Genomic DNA, 23,779 nt, shown 5'->3' with positions numbered 1-23,779 from the left:
TTATTCTGCTATTGATTCCTTCTAGTATATTTTTCATTTCAGTTATTGTATTGTTAATCTCTGTTTGTTTGTCCTTTAATTCTTCTAGGTGTTTGTTCTTTAATTCTTCAAAGTCTTTGTTAAACATTTCTTGCATCTTCTCGATCTTTGCCTCAATTCTTTTTCTGAGGTCCTGGATCATCTTCACTATCCTTATTCTGAATTCTTTTTCTGGAAGGTTGCCTATCTCCACTTCACTTAGTTGTTTTTCTGGGGTCTTATCTTGTTCTGTCATCTGGTACATAGTCCTCTGCCTTTTCATTTTGTCTTTCTTTCTGTGAATGTGGTTTATGTTCCACAGGCTGCAGGACTGTAGTTCTTCTTGCTTCTGTTGTCTGCCCTCTGGTGGATGAGGCTATCTAAGAGGCTTGTGCAAGCTTCCTGATGGGAGGGACTGGTGGTGGATAGAGCTGGGTGTTACCCTGGTGGGCATTGCTCAGTAAAACTTTAATCTGCTTGTCTGCTGATGGGTGGGGCTGGTTCCCTCCCTGTTGGTTGGTTGGCCTGAGGTGACCCAGCACTGGAGCCTACAGGCTTTTTAGTGGGGCTAATGGTGGACTCCGGGAGGGCTCACGCCAAGGAGTACTTCCTAGAACTTCTGCTGCCAGTGTCCTTGTCCCCGTCGTGAGCCACAGCCACCCCCTGCCTCTGCAGGTGACCCTCCAACACTAGCAGGTAGGTCTGGTTCAGTCTTCTATGGGGTCAGTCCTCCTTCCCCCTGGGTCCTGATGCGCACACTACTTTGTGTGTGCCCTCCAAGAGTGGAGTCTCTGTTTCCCCCAGTCCTGTTGAAGTCCTGCAATCAAATCCTGCTAGCCTTCAAAGTCTGATTCTCTGGGAATTCCTCCTCCCGTTTTCGGGCCCCCTGGTTGGGAAGCCTGACGTGGGGCTCAGAACGTTCAATCCAGTGGGTGGACTTCTGTGGTATAATTGTTCTCCAGTTTGTGAGTCACCCACCCAGCGATTATAGGATTTGATTTTATTGTGATAGCACCTCTCTTACCATCTCATTGCAGCTTCTCCTTTGTCTTTGGATTTGGGGTATCTTTTTTGGTGAGTTCCAGTGTCTTCCTGTCGATGACTGTTCAGCAGTTAGTTGTGATTCTGGTGCTCTCGCAAGAGTGAGTGAGCACACATCCTTCTACTCCGCCATCTTGAACCAATCTCCATACAAATTTTTGGATTGATTTTTCTACTTCTGTGAAAAATGCCATTGGAATTTTGAATTGGATTTCATTGAATCTTGTTAGATTGCTTTTAGTAGTATGGACACTTTAACAATATTATTATTTTTTCAATCCATGAACATGGAATATCTTTCAATTTATTTGTGTGTTTTTGAATGTCTTTCATTAGTGTCTTATAGTTTTCAGTGTATAGGTCTTTCACCTCATTCGTTAAATTTATTCCTAAATGTTTTATTCTTTTTTATATAATTGAAAATGGGATTGTTTAATTTCTTTTTTTGCTGGTTCATTGTTAGTGTATGGAAACAACAGATTTTTGTATATTGGTTTTGTATGCCACACCTTACTGAATTCGTATATTATTTCCAACAGTTTTTTGGTGGAATCTTTAGGATTTTCTCTGTATATTGTGTCATCTGCAAATAGCAACAGTTTTACTTCTTCTTTTCCCATTTGGATTCTTTCATTTCTTTTTCTTGCTTAATTGCCCTAGCTAGGACTTCCAGTACTTGTTGAATAAAAGTGGCAACATTGTCTTGTTCCTGATCTTAGAGGAAAAGCTTTGAGCTTTTGAGTATGATGTTGGCTATGGCTTGTCATATATGGCCTTTATTATGTTGAGGTATGTTCTCTCTGTACCCACACTGTTGAGAGTTGTTATCATAAATGGATGTTGCATTTTGTCATGTGCATTTTCTGCATCTATTGAAATGACCATATAACTTTTATTCTTCATTTTTTTAATGTGGTGTATCATGTTGATTGATTTGTGGATATTGAACCATTCTTGCATCCCTGGAATAAAACCCACTTGATCATGGTGTATGATCCTTTTAAAATATTGTTGAATTTGGTTTGCAGATATTTCATGGAGGATTTTTGCATCTATGTTCATCAGGGATATTGGCCTGTAATTTTCTTCTCTTGTGGTATCCTTGTCTGGTTTTGGTATCAGGGTAATGTTGGCCTCATATAATTAGTTTGGAAGTGTTCCCTCCTCTTCTATTTTCTGGAAGAGTTTGAGAAAGATTGGAATTAATTTTTCTTTGACGGTTTGGTAGAATTCACCAGTGAAGCTGGCTGGTCCTGGACTTTTATTTTGTTAGGAGGTTTTTGATTACTGATTCAATCTCCTTAGTAGTAATTGGTCTGTTTAGATTTTCTGTTCTTTCATGATTGAGTCTGGGAAGGTTGTATGTTTCCAGGAATTTGTCCATTTCTGCTGGTTTGTCCAATTTGTTGGTGTATAGTTGTACATAGTAGTCTCTTATGATCTTTGTATTTCTTTGGTATCAGTTGTAACATCTCCTCTTTCATTTCTAATTTTATTAACTTGAGTCCTCTCTCTTTTTCATGGTGAGTCTAGCTAAAAGTTTGTCAATTTTGTTTATCTTTTTTAAAAAATTTTATTTATTTTTGGCTGCATTGGGTCTTTGTTGCTGCACGCAGGCCTTCTCCAGTTGCGGCAAGCGGGGACCACTTCTCGTTGCGTTGCGCAGGCTTCTCACTGCTGTGGATTCTCTTGTTGCGGAGCATGGGCTCCAGGCCTGCAGGCCTCAGCAGTTGCAACACACCGGCTCAGTAGTTGCGGCACACGGGCTCTAGGGTGTGTGGCTTCAGTAGTTGTGGCACACGGGCTCAGTAGTTGTGACTTGTGGGCTCTAGTGCGCAGGCTCAGTAGTTGTGGCTCATGGGCCCAGTTCCTCTGCGGCATGTGGGATCCTCCCAGACCAGGGATCGAACCCATATCCTCTGCATTGGCAGGCGGATTCTTAACCACTGTGCCACCAGGGAAGTCCTTGTTTATCTTTTCAAAGAACCAGCTCTTAATTTCATTGATATTTTCTATTGTCTTTTTACGCTATTTCATTTATTTGTACTCTGATCTGTTATTTCTTTCCTTCTACTAACTTTGGGCCTCATTTGTTCTTCTTTTTCTAGTTCTTTGAGGTGTATAGTTAGGTTATTTATTTGAAATTTTTTTTTTTTGTTTCTTGATGTAGGCGTTTATTGCTATGCACTTCCCTCTTAGAACTGCTTATCCTGCATCCCACAAGTTTTAGTATGCTGTGTTTCCATTTTCATTTGTCTCAAGGTATTTTTTGATTTATCTTTTGCTTCCTTCATTGACCCATTTGTTGTTTAGTAGCAGATTGTTTAATAATCCACATATTTGTGATTTTTTCACTTTATTTCTGTAATTTTTAGTTTCGTGCCACTGTGATTGGAAAAGATGCTTGATATGATTTCAGTTTTCTTAAATTTACTGAATCTTGTTTTGTGGCCTATCATATGCTCTAGTGTCGAGAATGTTCCATGTGCACTTGAGAAGAATGTGGATTCTGTTGTTTTGTATGGAATGTTCCATATATATCTGTTAAGTCTATTTGATCTAATGTGTTATTTAAGGCCAGTGTTTCCTTATTGATTTTCTGTCTGGATGATCTGTCCACTGATGTAAGTGAGGTATTAAAATCCCCTACTATTATTGTATCGCTGTCTATTTCTCCCTTTAGGTCTGTTAATATTTGCTTTATGTATTTAGGTGTTCTTATGTTGGGTGCATCAATATTTACAAATGTTGTATCCTCTTGTTGAATTGACCCCTTTATTGTTAGGGACTCCTTTTTTTTAATCTCTTATTACAGTCTTCATTTTAAAGTCTATTTGTCTGATATAAGTATAGCTACACCAGCTTTCTTTGGGGCTCCAGTTGCATGGAATATCCTTTTCCATTCCTTCAATTTTAGTCTGAGTGACATACGACTTCTAAAATTCTATAATTGTACATGCTAAAGTAAAATTTGATATATATCATATATGAATATCTTGACGTGATATAGAGGCAAAGGGATAGGAGAGAGCTTGTTGCCAACTTCACCTTAGAGCCCTTCCTTTATGGTGGTTCTCTTTCCACCACTATTTGTTTAATAGGCATATTATACTTGTATTTACTACACGAATACATACTTTATTTTAATATAAACTGGATTTCTTTTGCAGGAAGAGGAAGCATCATATTTGTTTTTGTGGTAATGGCTTCAAAAGATCTGACTTTTTAAAAACTTTAATGTTTAACATGTGATTTAATAATCTAATTATCTTTACAATTTTGTATCTGTAATTAGATGTTTTAAATATTTGAAGTATATTCTTGAAGCAATTTGAAGAGAGATATTTTAAAAAGAATGGTATGTGATTTTTGGCACTCAAATGTGCCCAGATGATGGCATTATTCCATTTATGTGAGGAAACTTCAGTGAGAATTTATGAAAAACATAGGTTTAAGTTTTTTGCTTATCTGTTATGTTAAGTCATGTGTCATGAAGAATTTTTCTATTCACAAAATGTGATGGTATAAGCTTTAATTAATATTTACAGAACACTTATAATCTGGTTACTCACTGTATTGGTATTATGTTTTTCATATCTGATGGATTTAGGAACTGGATTTTAATATCTGAGGATTTTTGTTTCATAGCTTAGTGGTTAAGAGCTCATGACTCCAAATCCTGGCTGGGCCACTTACTCTCTATATAATCTTGGGCAAATTTCTTAACTTCCATTTTGCCAAGGGTTAACAACTCTTATGAGATGTTATCTGGATTAAATGAGATAAAGGATGGAAGGTGCATTACACAGCCTCTGGCACATAGTAGACTTTTACTTAATGCTAATCATCATTATCATCCTTGCTGGTTTCACTCAACAAGATAGGTCTTCAGACACTTTTAAACTTTAATCTCTAATTTTAACACTACATTTTTGAACTTATAAAAAGTTAGTTTCTGTATATCACTTCTTATCCATCTTTGAAATGGAAACGTGATGCATTTCTTATAAGGGATCTATGTTTTTTATTTTTTTTAATTTTAATTAATTTATTTACAAACTATCTTTCTTTTTGAAGATAATTATGTTGCCATCTTGAACAAGGACAACTGCTTTATTTATTTATTTTGCTGCACCACGCAGCTTGCAGGATCTTACTTCCCCAACGAGGGATCAAACCGGGGCCCACAGCAGTGAAAGCACCAGTTCTTAACCACTGGACTGCCAGGGAATTTCCCAAGGGAATCTATGTTTTTTAAAATGATTTTGTGAGCAGTAATTGATGTTTGCCAATTTTTTTCAAGATGGACAGGATTAAGTGCTATATAATCATTACTGTTGTTATTTATATCAAAGCATAAGGCATTTAAGGAAAAGGACCATAAATTGATCTATCCACACACTAAATGAAATGATCAGTTTTCTTTTGCACTTCATGCTTTTTAAAAATAGTCAGTCTCTTGGTTTATCTTACGTATCTCTTGGTCCAAATAAACATTTAAGGTCATGATCTAGAAAGAAATCATCTGTGAGATTTGAGACTAAAAATCAAGCCTCAAGTGGAAATGATACAAAAATGGAAAGGAATCATAGTGCATCATCATGGGTGGACATTTTTAGGCAGAGACTCATTAGTAATTTTGCTGACTGGCTCAACTTACCAAATTATTCAAGAATCTGGAATAATGGAGGGAAACCAATCAAGCTTGATTGATTAAGGCCAGTTGATCAACCTTCTCCAATTCTACTTCAAAGCCATTTTAATAGAATATTGTTTAAAATTTGATTACCCATAATCTTACCATGCTTTTCAATATTTTAAAATTCAACCAAAATTTGTTGAGTATTAACTAGGAGCAAAGCCTCATTCCCTATGCTATGGGGAAACTGTTATCCTCACAGAGCTTATAGTCTGCTCTCAGGAGGTAACGTGGAAAGAAATACCGGCTGTACAGGGCAGAGTGAAAGAAGTGCTATGAAAAATGTAGTTCCAAAGTGTTGGCAACTATGTGGAAGAGCCATTCATTTTAACTGGAAGGATCTGGGAAGGCTTTTAATTAAAAGGTGACATTCAAACCAAGCCTTAAAGGCGGAATAGACTTTGAGGCAAAGGATTGTTCTGTAGGTATTTTAGGCCATGAAAACCATGTCAGTAAAGGTGAAAAGAGGTGAAAGCAAGTATATATATAGGAAGCAGCAAGCAGTGCCCAGTGCCTGAAGCAAGGGACTCGTGGATTGGTGTGGAGAGTCAAAGACAGAAAAGGCGGTTTGGAAACAAATCTTAAAAGGACTTTGAATCATGTTATGGAGTTGAGTTTCATTCAGTAGACAGTGGGAAGCTAGTGAACATTTTGGGGGAGGGGAGGAATTTTATCTGACCCATGTTCTTTCTGGTATTATTACTTGCAAAGAATTAGGGAGATGAGAGATTCTAGGCAAGGAAACCAGATATAATAACCAAAAATTCCAAGTTATTGGGAATATTATCTGCCAGGCATTGATAGACTAATTATTGTATTAACTAATATGATTATTATAATATACTAACATATTAATGATATAGGTGCTTTGTAGGATTTACTTAATTTTTACAAGCACCCTGGCATGTGAGAAATATAATCTTTATTTTAGAGATGAAGACATGGGAGGGTTAGAAAGGTTAATTGCTCAAGGTCATATAGGTCATAGGTAGTGGGGCTTGAAGTGAGGTGATGGAAAAAAATTTGATTCAGAGCAACTGAGTGTGGGAGGTGAGAGAGACAGAGTGAGAAATTGAAGATGATTCCTACTTGGGTACCTTTAATGAAGGTATGAAACATAGTCAAATAAGTTTGGGATAAGTAAATAAGGAATTCTGCTTTGAAAGATTGGATTTGAGATGTGGGCAGGACAAGCCAGGTAGAAATGTGGAGCTGGTTATTGGAAATAGAAACGTGAAGGTGAAGCAGTCTGGGAGTAATCAGAACATTGGTGAGAGGGACAGCCTTGGGAGAAGGTATAGAACAGGAGAGGCTGAAGAGAGTGACGTCCATCTAAGAATGGAGAGGGGAGCTGGAGAAGGAATTATCAGAAAGGTTTGGAGAAACCGGAATGTGAAAGAGTAGTGAACAAGCAGTCAGGGGTGGAGGAAACTTCAGAAATCGTGGGTGGTAAGCAGGTCATTTATTGCTCACCAGAGAGGGAAGAGTGTGGGGATTCTTGCTTTATTTGGGAAGTAGAAGTCCATGGGTAGTTTATGAAAAACCAAAACCAAAAACAATTTTAGTGGAATGATCAGGAATTGAGTGTCAGGGGCTGAGGAAGGAGTGGGTAGTAAGGAAATCTGATGGGCTACAAGGGATCGAGGGACTGTTTTAAAATTAGGATGCGGGGAGTCCTTAAGCTAAGGGAAAAGGACAGTGGAGAGATTTCTAAAAGAGTGGAGGATAACTTATTGACTTTAGTTCCAAAATGAAATCAAAAGATGACCAGAGGACAGACAGAGACTCTGGCAAAGGAAAAGAATAAGGCTTTTCCCCCCCTATGACAGAAAAGGAATGAGAAGAGAAAAAAATGGGTGGTTATACCAAGAAAAAGTGAGACCTAATGGAGAAAAGCTGAGAAAATTATTTTCTGAAAATCTATTTCCCAGAGAGGCCTTATTGGCCTTCTACGATATGTTTTGTATTTCCAAAGAGCCCTGTACTTATCCTTTAAAACATTCATCACACTTACAATTACTTGCTCAGCATCTGGTTCCACCACTAGATTTCAGTCTACTCTTTTAAGATGTCAGTCGGCATGTCTGTCTTGTTCCCTGCTGAACCTCCAGTGTATAGAAAAAACTGTATGCCTGGTGCATAGTAAATGCTCAAAAGAGATTTGATGCGTTAATACTGGATGATGCCATAGATTCTGTCTCTCTCTCTCTCTCTCTCTCTCTCTCTCTCTCAGCAGTGCTGAAAAACGCCTGACACACAATAAACACTTGACAGATACTTGCTAAATGAATGATTCTTCTCACTGAAATAGGAAGTAAGTTCATTAATTGAGATAATAATAATTAAAACATTTTGAGTTCTCCCTGTGTGCTAGACACTAGATTAAGTAACAAAGAAACCACAGAGTTTCAGTGGTTTACATAATAAAAGTTTCTTTCTTACTCAGTAACACTACACAATGGCTGCTCCTGATGGGCAGGCAGCTCTCCTCCTTTTAGAGACCCAGGCTCCTTCCATCTTCCAGCTCCACCATCTCTTAGGCCTTTGCCTGCAAACTGGGGAAGAGGATGAGAATGTGGGTGTACAGAGATGCAAGTAGTTAGCAAGCCACTTTCTGGGGACGGAAATGGGAACATGAATTTTGATGGACACTTAGCCATCTCTTCCACACATTTTTTTTTTTTTTTTTTTTACCATTTACAATAGCCCAATGAAGGAGGTACCATTATTATCTCCATTTTACAGATAAGACTACTGAGGCTTAGACCTGCCCCAAAACAATAAGGTTCTAATCTGAGATTCAAACTCATGTCCCTCTGACTCAATAGCCCATTCTAAACCATTAGACCTTTGTTTCTCAAGTGGAAGTGATTTCGTTCCCAAGGTACAAGGGGACATTTGGCAATGTCTGTAGACTTTTTTTTGTGGGGTGGCGTGGGAGGTGGGTAGGTATTACTGGCATCTAGTTGGTAGAAGCCAGGTATGCTGCTCAGTATCTTAGAATGTATAGGACCTCCCACACTCCCAGCATACACACACAGAACCAAAAGTTATCAGGCCCCAAATGTCACTAGTGCCAAGGTTGAGAAATTCAGCACCAGACTGTATACTACCCATGATGGTAGAAGGTCAAGTATAGGTAAGACATGATTGAAAAAATTAGGAACAGTTGCTGTGAGGAATAAGCTACAGTTCATTATGAAAGGATATGAAGGATTGGCAAAGAGCAGAAAGGTGCTGGTGGTTGTCAAATGCAGAAGAAGGTAAGTGGCTCTATTATTTTTCTATCAGCTACTTGGCATTTCTGGGCCTTGATAGTACTTTTAAAGAAGTAAGTGATCTGTACTTTACTGGGTGAAAAGATTACCTTTTAAACCATTTTATTTCTGAACTCAGGGAGACCAGACTCGTCCTTTTATCACATCCAGTCCTACAAATGGGGCTAAATCCACTGCAGAAGGCTGGCTCTCTGAAAACCCATATGACCCGAATTATGGTGACGTACATTTTTATGACTATGTTGGTGATTGCTGGAATTGGAAAATTTTCCCCAAAGCTCGATTTGTATCTGAATATGGATATCAGTCCTGGCCTTCCTTCAGTACATTAGAAAAGGTAAGCCATCTTTGATTTCCCAGTGATTCAGAATGGTAGGCCATGGGTGTATGTCACTTCCTTAAGAGTGGTTCAGAAAGTCAAATGAAATCTACTTCTTATTTAAATGGAAGTGTAGGAAGAAGATAATAGAAAATAACTTTTTATCCTTAACCTTTGGGGTACTAAACTCTTGTAGTCATCATTTTGGGGATTATAACTTTTCTATATTGCTTTTAATTATGTTCCTTAAAGAGTATTCAAAAATTAAATGGAAGCCAGCGATTACTGAAGCCTGAGTTATTATCACACGTGAAAATTACTCTCACTTGCTACTTTCTATGTGTCCTGCAACTGTTTTATTACTTACACATATTCAGAACTGGATAGTTTGCTACAATAAGAGAAATGAATGTGATAAATAAACCTTTGTCTGACGTTATCATGTCACATCATTCCTTTTATTTTCTCCCCTCTTCTTCCTCCTCCTCTTCCATTTTCTTCTGCTCTTCCTCTTCCTTTTTCTTCATGTTGGTGTATTTGATTTTCAGTATGGCACTTCACTTTCTCTATTCCTAAAGATTCCATTTTGTAGATGGATTCTGTTTCAGACTTGTGTTCTTTTTTTTAACAGCTTTATGGAGACATAACTCACTGGCCATACAGTGTACTCATTTAATGTGTACAGTTTAATGGTTTTCAGTATATTCACAGAGTTGTGCAGCCATCACCATGATCTAATTTTAGAATATTTACATCACCTCAAAGAAACTCTGTACCCTCTGTATTAGCAGTCACTCCCAGCTCTCTCTGTCCCTCCCATCCCAGATCTAGGCACCACTAATCTGCTTTGTGTGTCTGTATTTTTGCCTGTTCTGTACATTTCTTATAATTGGGATCATAACATATGTGATCTTTTGAGACGGGCTTCTTTCACCCAGCATAAAGGTCTCAAAGGTCATCCATGTTGTATCATGTATTAGTATGTCTTTCTTTTATATTGCTGAATAATATTCCATTGAATGGATAAAGCACATTTTGTTTATGTGTTCTTCAGTTGATATACATTTGTGTTATTCCCCATTTTTGGCTATTATGAATAATGCTGCTATTAACATTTGTGTACATGTTTTTGTGTGAACATATGTTTTCCATTCTATTAAGTATATACCTAGGAGTGGAATTGCTGGGTCGTATGGTAACTCTATGTTTAATATTCCAAGGAATTGCCAAACTGTTTTCCATAGTGGCTGCACCATTTTACATTCCCACCAGCAATGCACGAGGGTTTCAATTTCTCCACATCCTCATCAACACTTGTTATTCCCCATTTTTGGTTTTTTTTTACATTTCCCTGGAAATTTACATTTACAGGAAATTTGTATTTATTTGATGGCCAATCATGTTGAACATCTTTTTATGTGCTTGTTGGCTCTTTATATATCTTCCTTGGAGAAATATCTGGAGAAATAAAAAGTAGGCAAAAATCCTTTGCCTACTTTTTAATTGGATTTTCTTTTTATTATCGGGTTGTAAGAGTTTATTGTAAGAGCTTACAGGAAACATACCATCTATATGTCCATGATATAGATGGTTTTTTTTTTAATAGCTATATGATTTGCAAACATTTTCTCCCTATTAGCGGGTTGTCTTTTTACTTACTCGATAGTGTCATTTAAAGCACAAAATTTTATTTATTTATTTATTTTAAAATATTTATTTATTTATTTATTTGGTTGCATCGGGTCTTAGTTGCGGCACGTGGGCTCCTTATTTGTGGCATGCAAACTCTTAGCTGCGGCATGCATGTGGGATCTAGTTCCCTGACCAGGGATCAAACCTGGGTCCCCTGCATTGCAAGTATGGAGTCTTAACTGCTGCACCACCAGGGAAGTCCCAAAAGCATAAAATTTAAAATTTTGAAGTCCTACTTATCAATATTCTCTTTTATTGCTTGTGCTTTGGTGTTGTATCTAAGAAGCCATTGCCTAACTTAAGATCACAAAAGTTTACTCCTGTGCTATCTTTTAGTTTTAGCTCTTACATGGTCTGTTTTGAGTTAATTATTTTGTATGGTGTGAGGTAGATGTCCAATTTTGGACAGCCAGTTGTCCCAACACCATTTTTTAAAACATTATTCTTTCCCTAATTGAATTCTCTTGACCCTTTTGTCAAAAATCAGTTGACTATAAATGTTAATGTTTATTTCTGGATTCTCAATTCTGTTCCATTGTGTATGTCTATTTTATAATAGTATCCACTGTCATCATTATTATACTGTTGTATTAAGTTTTGAAAGCTGGAAGTGTCAGTTCTCCAACCTTGTTCTTCTTTTCAAGATTGTTTTGACCGTTTTGGGTGCCTTGCATTTCCATATGAATTTTAGGATCACCTTGCTAGTTTCTGTAAAAAAAGTCAGCTGGGATTTTGATGGGGATTGTGTAGAATCTGTAGATCAGTTTGCAGAGAATTGCTGTCTTAACAATATTAAGTCTTCTGATTCATGAACATGTGATGTCATCTTTAATTTCTTTCAGTACTATTTTGTAGTTTTCAGTGTATAAGTCATGTACTTCTTTGGTTAAATTTATTCCTAAGTATTTTTTGGTGCTATTGTAAATGGAATTATTTTCTTAATTTTATTTTCAGATTGTTTATTGCTAGTGTCTAAATATACAATTGATTTTTGTATATTGAACTTATATTCTGCAACCTTGTAGAACTCATTTATTAGCTCTAATGGTTTTTTGTTTTTTGGGGTATGTGTGTGTGAATTCTTTATGTATAAGAGCATGTCATCTGCAGATAGAGGTAACTACTTTTTCCTTTCCAATCTAGATGCCTTTTGTTTACTTTTCTTGCCTAATTGTGCCCTGGTTAGAACCTCCAGTACAGTGTAGAAGTGGTGAGAACAGATAACCTTTTCTCACTCCTTTTCTTAGGGAGATTCCTTTTTTTAGGGAAAAAAGCCTTTTTATCATTTAGTATGATATTAACTGTAGGTTTTTCATAGATGCCCTTTTATTCCTAGTTTGTTGCCTGCGTGTATCATAAAAGGGTATTGGATTTTGTCAAATGCTTTTTCTTCATCTATTGAAATAATCATGTAGTTTTCCCCCTTCTGCATCACTTGTGTGAAGTAACCACAAAAAAAGTTTTAAGAGAATTTAAAAATCTTCCTCAATCTCACCGCCTGAACACAACTATACTTCTACATTGAGGTTATATTGTATTTTTAACTTTAATAAATAATAAATAACTTTTAATAAATAATGCCATAACCTTAGTTCTACCCCTTGTTTTTTTATTACTCCCATATTGTGGTCCCAGTCTTTTGGGAACACTTGTTTTAAAGTGAAAGAAGGTGCAGTTCAGTATCCTGACACAGGTAGGAACAAGTGCTGAGAATGGAAAAGAAGAAATGAAAGAAGCAAAAATATTTACTGAGCAGATATTCTGTACCAGGTACATCATTTAACAATAATCCAGCCCTGAGGCCCAGAGGGAAATCAAGGCACTGTATAGTGAGAGTTTTGTCAATGTCCCCAGATTGTAAGTAGCATATCTGTATTCAGGCTTATTGTCTGACTCCAGAATTGATCTATTTTCTTTTCACTACATTTCAGGAAGATGAGTGTTAGGAATTGCTAAACCTTTTTAAAAAAATCTATAAGCATTTCTATTCACCTCTCGAAAGTAATGGAATTCCCATGTTTTTGTGAAATGCCTGATGACATTCAAAGATACTAAACACTATATTTTAAAATAGGGAAAGATAAAGATAAGTCCTGTTTATTATGAACCCTTGATTTGATTGTTGCCTCTTTTCGAACTGCATTGCTTAGTTGAGAATTTGAGTAGGTGTTGGGAAGAGAAAACCTTTACGTAAAATCTTCACTCTTATTTAGAGCTTTTTTTTTTCATGCATTCAACAAATATATTAAAATGTCTTTCTCTGGTTGGGATACATTACTTCGTCGTAAAATAATCATATTTTCAACAGGTGATCATCAATATACAGCAATAGAAAGACTGGGTTTTGGAATAAACAGATCAGGATTTGAACACTAGAACTTCCACACGCTAGCTATATTGCCTTGAAAAGATTATTCATTCTTTTTGCATTTCAGTGGTCTCATCTGTAAATTGGGGTTAATAGTAGTAGATACTTCAAGGAGTGTTTGTGTACATGTGTGCACATGCAGGTATGCATGTGTGCATGTGATGGTGTGTAAACATTAAGTTAATTAATACGTTGAAACACTTAGCACAGTTCTTGACACATAGTGATGAGCCCATAAAATGTAAGCTATTGTTACTATTAATATAGGCAATGCTAGTCATATGGTTTATACGAAGCTAGACTACACTAATTAGCTTTGGATCTTGGGCAAATTACTTAACCTTTCTGTGCCTGGTTTTCTCATCTGTAAAATAGGGTGATAATAGTACCCACTCATGGGGTTGTTATGATGATTAAAGGAGTTAATATTCTTTTTTTTTTTTAATTTTATAGCTACTTTATTTATTTATTTATTATTTATTATTGGCTGTGTTGGGTCTTCGGTTCGTGCGAGGGCTTTCTCTAGTTGCGGCAAGCGGGGGCCACTCTTCATCGCGGTGCGCGGGCCTTTCACTATCGCGGCCCCTCCCGTTGCGGGGCACAGGCTCCAGACGCGCAGGCTCAGTAGTTGTGGCTCAGGGGCCCAGCTGCTCCGCGGCATGTGGGATCTTCCCAGACCAGGGCTCGAACCCGTGTGCCCTGCATTAGCAGGCAGATTCTCAACCACTGCGCCACCAGGGAAGCCCGGGAGTTAATATTCTTAAAGCAATTAGAGGCCTTATCTGACACTTTCTAATTCCTTCTGGTAACATTGTTATAGCTGAAATTTACAAGAATTTCAAACCTTAGCTATCAGAAGGTAGAAAGCTTCCCACATAACAGATCAGGTTTATGATTATGGGATACATTGAATTTATTAGCAGCCAGAGGGCTGAGAGGCCAGGAGATGTGTTTTTCAGATTTTGAAAAGGAAGAAGCGTAGAAAGAAGGGAAGACTATTGGTAAAGGTTTGCGCATCTCAAATGTGTACAAGATGACTGTAAATACTATACCTCTGTTTCAAATAAATAATAGAAGTAATTGGTATTCTCTAAACTGCCTGGTGGTAACATTTTCAAAAAATAAATACAATTTGGAAAAACCACCACATTAAATATGGCTAAGGTATATTCCTTATATTTTGGTATAAATCAATTCCTAAAGAATAACTTTTTCCTTTTAAGGTGATTGGTCTGTGCATTGCATGATTACTGAGAATTCTAAGTCATATTTTATGAACAGGGATTATTACGCTTTCTAATTTTCAGGTTTTTTTGAGGGTGGAGTGGAATATGTTTTTTCAAAGTCTCTGTGTAACTTGGCTTAAAACTTAGATATTTTCAGATGTAGCCAGCAATTGTCTTATATCTTTGTCAAATGCTAACAGTTCATTAAATCATAGGGCCTAGAAGCCAGAATTATTGCCTTTTTTTTTCTTCTGTAGAAGGTACACTACTAACCTGTGTGGTATTTGTTTTTATTTATTTATTTATTTATATTTTTGTTTTTATTTTTTACTTGACCTGATGATAGTTCTCAAAAGGAAAAGAAAGATTCTGTAAGTTAAAAAAAAAGAAAAGAAAAAAAAAAGATTTATTATTAGGGGAAAGAAGTATCATTGTTTGGTTTGAATCTTCAACTATATCAAAATTAAACATGTGTATATATCAAATATATTTAGTAATCACTGAGAAGCAAATGAGCAAGTGCTAAGCATTTACCATTTTACTGGTGATATTACTGTTAAAGAATTGACAGTTTTAAAAGAATGTTGATTTCAGTTCATTATTCAGTTTTGACAGTTTATTTACTTCGATAAAATGACCTTTTAAAATGCACATAACAAATACTTAAAAAAACAAGAAAAATGTTTTGATGAGACAAGACTTTTGATGGCAATACCAAAATGTAACTTTCTAGGTTTGAATAAGGCTGGTCTTTCACTAATAACAAGTATGATGGCAAAAACATGTGTGAAATTAGAGTCACAAGAAACCTCGAGCTCTTTTCCAGTGTGTAGTACTTTTCAAGTTTGTCAGGAGTATGGAGAAAAGTAGTTTCACTCCTAACTTCCCAATTTGAACCTCTTATTCTTTACTTGAAAGGTTTCATCTAAAGAGGACTGGTCTTACGAAAGCAAATTTGCACATCATAGACAACATTTCACAGATGGTAACTATAAAATGCTTCACCAGGCTGAGCTTCACTTCAAACTCCCCCAAAGTGCAGATCAATTACGCAAGTTCAAAGACACTATTTATCTTACTCAGGTAAGCCATTTTTATTCTGGGCTTCAACAGCTACCTGCAGTTAACATAAAGAGATCCTGTAGATTTTATAAGCCTTTTGTGGTGAAAAATATTCAAGTTTTCATTTTGCTGATTAAAAAAAATTATCTGCTTCAAAATGGGTATTTGATGACATGTAGAACTTGAAATAGTTAATTTTTGGCATTTGTCTCTCTTACAAGAACAGCTCACAAAGTTCTACAACAAATTGTGCATTAAAATCTTCCCTAGCTCAAGATTACTATCAAGGTTCAGTAATTAAGTCGGTAGCATTTGCCAAGGAAAAAATGGGACAATGGAACACAATAGAGTCCAGAAACAGACTCATGTATGATATAGTCACCTGATTTATGGTCACAATGCCACTGCAATCCTGTGGGAAAAGATAGTCTTATCAATAAACAGTACTGTATCAAGTGGGTATCTTTATGGGAAATAAATGAACTGTGACTCCATATACAAAAATTAATTTGATTAGTGATCAAACACTCAATTGGGAAAGGTAGTATGATAAAGTTTCTAGGAGAAAACATAGGAGAATAGCTTCATGACCTTGGCATACACAAACGATTTCTTAAACAGAACATAAAAAATACAGACTATGAAAGAAAATAATGATAAATTGGACTTCATTAAAATTATGGACTTTTGTATATCAAAGGCACCATTAAGAGAGAGAAAATGCAAGCCACAGACTGGGGAACAATATTTGTAGTACATATGTCTGACAAAAGATTTGTATTTAGAATAAAGAACTTCTGTAAAGCAATAAGAAAAAAGACAGATAACCTGTTAAAAAATGGACAAAAACCTTGAACAGGCACTTCATCAGAGAAGATAACCAGATGGTGAGGAAGTATATGCAAATATGCTCAATTTCATTCTTAATCCAGGAAATGCAAATTACAGCCATGCCAGGATACTCCTACACACTATGTACACAAGGTAATTTTAGCAGAATGGCTAAAATTAGAAAGACTGACAATACCAACTGTTGGTGAGGAGGTGGGACAGCTGGGACTTTTAGACATTGTTAGTAGGAGTGGAGATTTGTTTAAACAGTTTGGAAAATCTTATGGCAGTTTCTACCCAAGTTAAACATTTGCTTTCTTCATGAATCAGCATTTCTACTCTTAGCTAGGTACCCAAGAAAAAGGAGTGCATATGTCTGCCAACAGACATCTAAAATAATGTTCATTGCAGCTTTACTCATAATAGACCCAAACTGGAAACAACCTAAATGTTCTTTAACAGAAGAATTTACAGACAAATTGTGGAATATTTATACAATGGAATACTCCACAACAATAAAAAAGAATGAGTTACTGCTATCAGCTTCAGCCTTGATGAATCGTATAGACATTATGTTGAGCAAAAGAAACATTGTAGTTTCACTATAGACAAAATGAATCAAGATGATATAGAACAAGTTAAGGGTAACCACTCTTGTGGAGGAAGATGGTGCATTATGATTAGGAAAGGGTACGAGGAAACTCTGGCCTGCTAAAAACGTTTTGTATCTTGATCTGGGTACTGGTTATGTGGGTGTATACATATGTTAAAATTCACTGAGTTGTACACTTAAGATCTGTTCATATTATATTGTGTACCTTACTAGATTATTTTTAAACAGCTCTACTGAGATATAATTGACATACCATAAAATTCACTTGTTTTAAGTGTACAATCAAGTGATTTTTAGTATGTTTACTGAGTCATGCGACCATCACCATAATACAACTTTAGAACATTTCTGACACTCCAAAAAGATCCCTCTTGCCCATTTAAAAAAAATAAATTTATTTATTTATTTATTTATGTTTGAATTTTTGGCTGCATTTTGGCTGCACATGGGCTTTCTCTAGTTGCGGCGAGCGGGGGCTACTCTTCATTGCAGTGCACAGGCTTCTCATTGCGGTGGCTTCTTTTGTTGCGGAGCACGGGCTCTAGGCAGATGGGCTTCATTAGTTGTGGCGCACAGGATCAGTAGTTGTGGTGCACAGGCTCAGTAGTTGTGGCGCACGGGCTTAGTTGCTCTGCGGCATGTGGGATCTTCCCGGACCAGGGCTCAAGCCTGTGTCCCCTGTATTGGCAGGCGGAGTCTTAACCACTGTGCCACCAGGGAAGTCCCCCGTCTTGCCCATTTGTAATCACTCTCCTTTCTCACTTTCAGTCCCAGGCAAACATTAATTTGCTTTCTGTTTCTGTAGATTTTACTTTTCTCAACATTTCATATAACTGGAATCATATAATATGTGATCTTTGGTATGTGGCTTCTTTCACCAAGCATAATGTTTTTGAAGTTCTTCCATGTTAAAGCCATATATCTGTGCTTCATTTCTCTTTCTTGCTAAATAATATTCTGTTGTATGGATATATCATGTTTTACTTATCTATTCATCAGTTGATGGACATTTGCATTATTTCCAATTTTTGACTATTATGAATAACACTGCTATGAATATTTGCATACACATCTTTGTACCTATATTTTCATTCCTCTTGAGTAGAAATATATGAGTGAAATTGCTGAGCTCTATGATAAATTTATGTTTAACTTTTAAAGAAAATATTGACCTGAATTTTGGATAATATTTTTATCTTAATGTTTACAATTTATATATTTTTTCAGACATGACCAATTTATTGAGAAAATTCAAATTTCAGTTTGGCGAAGTATAACCAGGGGCAGAGTTTGGGATAATCATTTCATTGGCGGCAACTACATTTTCTAGAGCTAATTTGCCGTGGGGTAGTATCTGAAGTAAAGAAAACAAAACTTTAAAAAATAATTTAAATTATTGGGTGGGTGATAAACATACATATTTGCAGAGGAAACCAAACAAACAACCAGCTTACACAACTGAGGCATGAGAAATGCTGATGCTAGTAGAAACCCTTTATTCCATTTAGTTTAACAGACATTAAACACCTAGTTTGTTCCAGACAGTGGGCTAGCTGCCAGGGTTGAGGTGGAAACACAAAAATCACCAAGACTTCATCCCTGTCCTTAAGAAGTTTACAACAGCACATGTAAAAATGAGGGCTACTGGTGAAGTGCCAAAAAACTGCTCAAAAAACCTGGAGGGAGGAGAGTTTACCTTTACTTCTCAGTAGAGGTTGAGGTCAGGACCCTCTTAAATTAGGTGGTGTGGGTGAGGCAGGGGATAGCATGCCGCCGAGTAAAGAAAACTCTGGTGTCTAAGCGTGTCTTGGCAACAGGAAATGGTCTGGTTCCTCCACAGCCTTCAGTGTGTGAGAGGGGAAGGGATATTCAAAGGTATTTAGTTTTATTTGAATCTCTCTCATCATTAGCCCACTATAAGAGATTGACAAGGAAGTGAAAAATGATTAAAAAAACCCACACATCCAAGTTTGAAGAGGCAGGGACATAGACGGGAAATACCATTTCATAGTTTTAGTGTAAACTCAACTGCTTGTGTATATCCATTTAGTAGCTTAAGTAAAACCATCAAAAGGGAAAAAAAACTCCACTGGCAGCACCACGGTTCATCATGGCAGAACATGGTCTCTCCTGTTAGACTATAAAGCTAGCTTTGGCTACTGCCAATGGTGGATGTAAGGACACGATGGAAATTAAGTTCACTTTTACTTTACAAACTAAAGTCTGTAAACATTTCCACCTTAACTGAACATAGATGACAAAGAAGGCTTAGAAGAGAGAATTTGGGGAGAGAGAGGAAGTCTTTGTAGGCTAACTGAACTAAAAATTACTTGGGATGCTGTATCTCCTATTTCAAAAATACAGGGTGAGCAAGTCTGAATAATAGTTTGCTATGTGTATAACATACACCTCAAAAAAGAATTCTAACACAACATACTACTAATCAAACATCACACGTTCTGCTTTTGCAATTTATACAAATTCCTGAATTTTAATACTTTAGGGAACCTTTACAAACACAACATACAACAAGTTGTAATATTATGCATCACCCTTAACTTCGGAAAGTTTGGCTTATATTATTTTATCTCAAAGGAAAACTAATGTTTATAAATGTCATTTTCCTATGGAATTAGTTCATCACCCATTTTAAAAACTAATTTTTAGAAAAGAAGCTTCCCTGTAAGGTAAATTGGAATGCAAACACCTGCCAGGCTTTGATGAAATAAAAACAAACAACTTATATGACCAGCACCTCATAAAATCAAAATCTCCTTTTGAAGCACAAAGTTCAGTTCTTCTTGCCCTCTTAGTAAACGCTAATCCGAACCCTCCCCGATCTAGGAACTGTTCTGGTTTGTTATGTTATCACATACATACAGTATTTTTTAACATTAAGAAATTCTTGACATGGTACCATAAATAAATAGCTAGTTTTTAAAACCAAAGTGACTCAGAGTACTAGAACAGATATAATAGCACACTAAAATGGTTTAAAAGTAAAATTAAAAAAAAATAAGAAATCTATCATGGTCTTATTAATTCAAATTAAAAACCAAAGATGAAGTATCATTTCAGACCTATATACATCAAGATGCCAGTTCTTATAAAAATGTACTTCAGTTGTAAATGCTAGATATGTAAAAATAAAACAAAAATTTTTAATAGATAGGGAAAACAGTAACTTTTGCCATTAAAATTTAAGTTCTTTTAATGTTTTTAATATCAGAGTTGGGGAAAATTCATTAAAGTTAAATAAAATTAATAATAAAATTATTTTTATATTTTTATTATATTTCATGAACCTGTGAATACACCTACGTTAAGACTATTTGAGAACCACTGCTTATTTGTCTGATATTTTTGCTATACTTGTTTCAAGTTCTGAGAGAGAAGGTAAAAGCCTATTCCCAATCATATCTGCAGTAATGTGTTAAACATCACATTTTAATTTTTGCATCTTAGCATCTAAGAATGTACCAGTTTTTATACAAACTCATGCTCACTCTCATCAGTTTTCTCCTGTATGAAAACACAAAACCCTGGATGGAAGTTGAAACAGAAAACTGTCAGCCAAAAGACTCTTTTTTTGGAAGGTGATAAACTGATGAAGAGAATTTTAAGTTTTCAACTATAATATATCAATTCAGGAAGTTTTTCCTATGTAATGTGTAATTTATAAACTTACCTCATAGAATACAAGTTTAAGGATTCTGCTGATATCTGTTCCTTTTAAAGTGTTGCAGTTCATCCTTATTAGTTTTCTGTAGCCAATATTCTATAAAAGTGTCTCAGTTTTGATATATGAAATAGGATGATCCTTATTTGCACACACGTGTGCATGTGTGAACCTTTTCAGCTGTTGTTTTTCATGCTGGCTTTCCTCCTCCCGGCTGTTCGTTTTATTACCGTTACTTTATTCTACTTCCCTAAACCGCATTCAGAGAACTAACAGAAATAATTGTTCTTTCTGAACTCATGAGCATCAGAGGTACACAGTCAGGAGCTGGTGTAGAAGTGGGATTATTTATTGGCGGTTTTTGTTGGTGATGGCTTTTGTCTGATCCTTTAAGCACAAGCGTCCTATCAGGCATTGGCTGGGAATTGGACTTGTCCTTGTTGGTTCTACCTTGGGACTTTTTGATATACTAGATGGGATCTGAGATGAAAGAAATCAGAATTATGATTTTTTTTGTTGTTTGTTTTCAGTGTTGGACTTTCTTGACTGAGTACAGACAGGAAATGTTAGGGTAACAAGTTTTTTTCCCCTTACTACTTTGATATTAGAACAATCATCTTTAACCTGTGTATAAGAAGTAAAACCTTTCTTTGGTCCGTTTTCTCTGTTCCCACTCCCACCCCCGATCTTGTTCTCATAATCTGTCATACTGCTTTGAAGAACTTGCCTGTGTGCCACTTTTTAAGACATTCTGTTAAGCAATTTATTTTGTGTGCAACTTTCAGAAAAATCTTGGCAGAGAAAGCTGTGCAGTAAGTTTCTTTACATTTAGATCCTTCCCTAGCTTCTCTTTATCTTACAACCACAAAGGTATCCCTTAGGCTCTTACCTCTTTAATTCTTCTAATATTCCAAAATAATCTTGCCCCACCTTTCATTCTCCTACTTTAACCTGTTGTATTGTATTCCAAATAACCTACATACCTAGGCACACTCTCTTAAGCTGTGTCACAAAGACCTCGCTGCTTAGTTTGAGGACTGTCTACACCAACAAATCTGTTAGGTGACTTACTCGGCCACCATAGCCTCTTGCCAGCGTCCTAGAGAGGAAGCTGGGCTATGGACAGTCTTTACTAACCCCTTAGCTTATAGCCCCCTCTAGTGCTTTCATTTATTCTTCACATATTTGTTGAGCATGTAATGAGGGCTAGAAGTTTGGGGATGTCCTTGAGAGACTCAGAGTCTTTCGGGATCCATTTTATCTACCCATGTTGCAAGTTACTTGATCATAAGAACTAAGAAAAAAAAGCAGGCTATGCTGTAGGCTCAGGTGTTGATGATACCTGCTACCCTGGAACAGTGTCTTGTTTGGTAAGCAGCACTGAGATGTGATGGGGACCCAGGCCATGCTGAGCTTTTAAGTTGGGGGTAGGGTGGGTAAAGGAGGGGAATGAAGGTAAGATTAGTAACATAGTGTATTATACACTAGTGTATTATATTTACATGCATCACGTAATTTAACAGTCAAGCAGACAATTAGCATTCTCTGCGTGTCTACTCAAACACCTGGCCCTGGGGCAGGAAGGTGCCTTGTATACCTTCTCATGTAATCTAACATCTCTAGACATCTCTGTTACTATTTCCATTTTATACATGAGGAAACAGAGGCTCAGAAAGGTTAAGTATTTTTCCCAAGTTCTCAGGGCAATGAATGGAGCAGGTTTCTGCTTTTTAAACTATAATATTAAATCTCTTCACAACTGAGATAAGGGAAATTCTATAACTACTGAGGTGGTTGGTTGAATTATAACATCAATTTTCAGCAGTTAAGTAAAGCAGACTTCAGAAATTTGGCACAGTAGAGAATATGAACAAAGCCAAAAGTTAATTCTTTGAAAAGATCAACAAAATTGAAAAACATTTAGCTAGCTTGGCCAAGAAAATAAGAGAGAAGACTCAATTTACTAAATCAGGAATGAAAGAGGGAACATTACTATTGACCTTACAGAAATAAAAAGGGAATACTGTAAACAATTCTGTGACAAGTGATATATCCTAAATGAAATGGACAAATTCCTAGAAAGACACAAACTATGAAACCTGACTCAAGAAGAAACAGACAATATGAATAGACCTTTAACAACTAAAAAGATTGAGTTAGTAATTCAAAAACTTCTCTCAAAGATGGCTTCACTAGTGAATTCTAAAAAACATTTAAAGAAGAATTAACACAATCCATCACAAACTCTTCAAAAAAATAGAAGAGGCAAAATCACTTCCTAACTCATTCTGTGAAGGCACTGTTATCCTGATACTAAAACTGGACAAAGACATATCAAGAAAAGTACACTACAGACCAATATCCCTTACGAATATAGACAGAAGAAAGTCTCCAGAGAAATAATAATCCAAATCCAGCAGCATATAAAAAGGTTTATATATCACAGTCAAGTGGGATTTATCTCAGGAATGCAGGGCTGGTTCAACATATGAATGTCAATCAATGTAATATACCATATTAATAGAATAAAGGAAAAACAACTACATGATAATCACAATAGATGAAGAAAAAGCACTAGCCAAAATCCAACACCCTTTCATGATAAAAAAGTTCAACAAACTAGGAATAGAAAGGAGCTTCCTTGACCTGAAAAAGAGCATCTGTGAAGAACCCATAGCTAATATCATATTTAATAGTGAAAGAAAGAGAGCTTTCCCCCTAAGATCAGGAACAAGACAACGATGCCTGCTCTTGTCACTTCTATTCAACATTGTACTGGAGATTCTAATCAGCACAATTAGGCAAGAAAATGAAATAAAAGGCATCCAGATTGGAAAGAAAGAAGTAAAACTATATCTGCTGATGAATGATCTTATATATAGAAAACCATAAAAAATCTACCTAAAAACCTATTAGAACTAATAAATTAATTTAGCAACTTTGCTAAAATCCT

The 23,779-nt window shown here is 36.2% G+C and overlaps 1 protein-coding gene across 22 annotated transcripts in view; it reads left to right on the top strand.

Annotated features, from left to right (window-relative positions):
• MANBA (mannosidase beta) overlaps positions 1 to 23,779 on the top strand; it is a 174,051-nt gene that overhangs the window by 71,923 nt on the left and 78,349 nt on the right. For all 22 annotated transcript variants that reach the window (XR_009503231.1, XR_009503238.1, XR_009503235.1 and 19 more), the window contains exons 12-13: positions 9,155 to 9,373; positions 15,560 to 15,724. Coding sequence is in view for 1 of the 22 variants with exons in the window: in XM_059922492.1 (XP_059778475.1) it covers positions 9,155 to 9,373; positions 15,560 to 15,724 (384 nt within the window). In the remaining 21 variants the exon portion in view is untranslated. The remainder of the gene's footprint in view (positions 1 to 9,154; positions 9,374 to 15,559; positions 15,725 to 23,779) is intronic.

Source organism: Balaenoptera ricei, chromosome 5 (assembly GCF_028023285.1).
Source record: "Balaenoptera ricei isolate mBalRic1 chromosome 5, mBalRic1.hap2, whole genome shotgun sequence".
Classification (NCBI taxonomy): domain Eukaryota; kingdom Metazoa; phylum Chordata; class Mammalia; order Artiodactyla; family Balaenopteridae; genus Balaenoptera; species Balaenoptera ricei.
The sequence above is the reverse complement of the archived record's forward strand: the minus strand, read 5'-3'. Positions and strand labels throughout refer to the sequence as shown.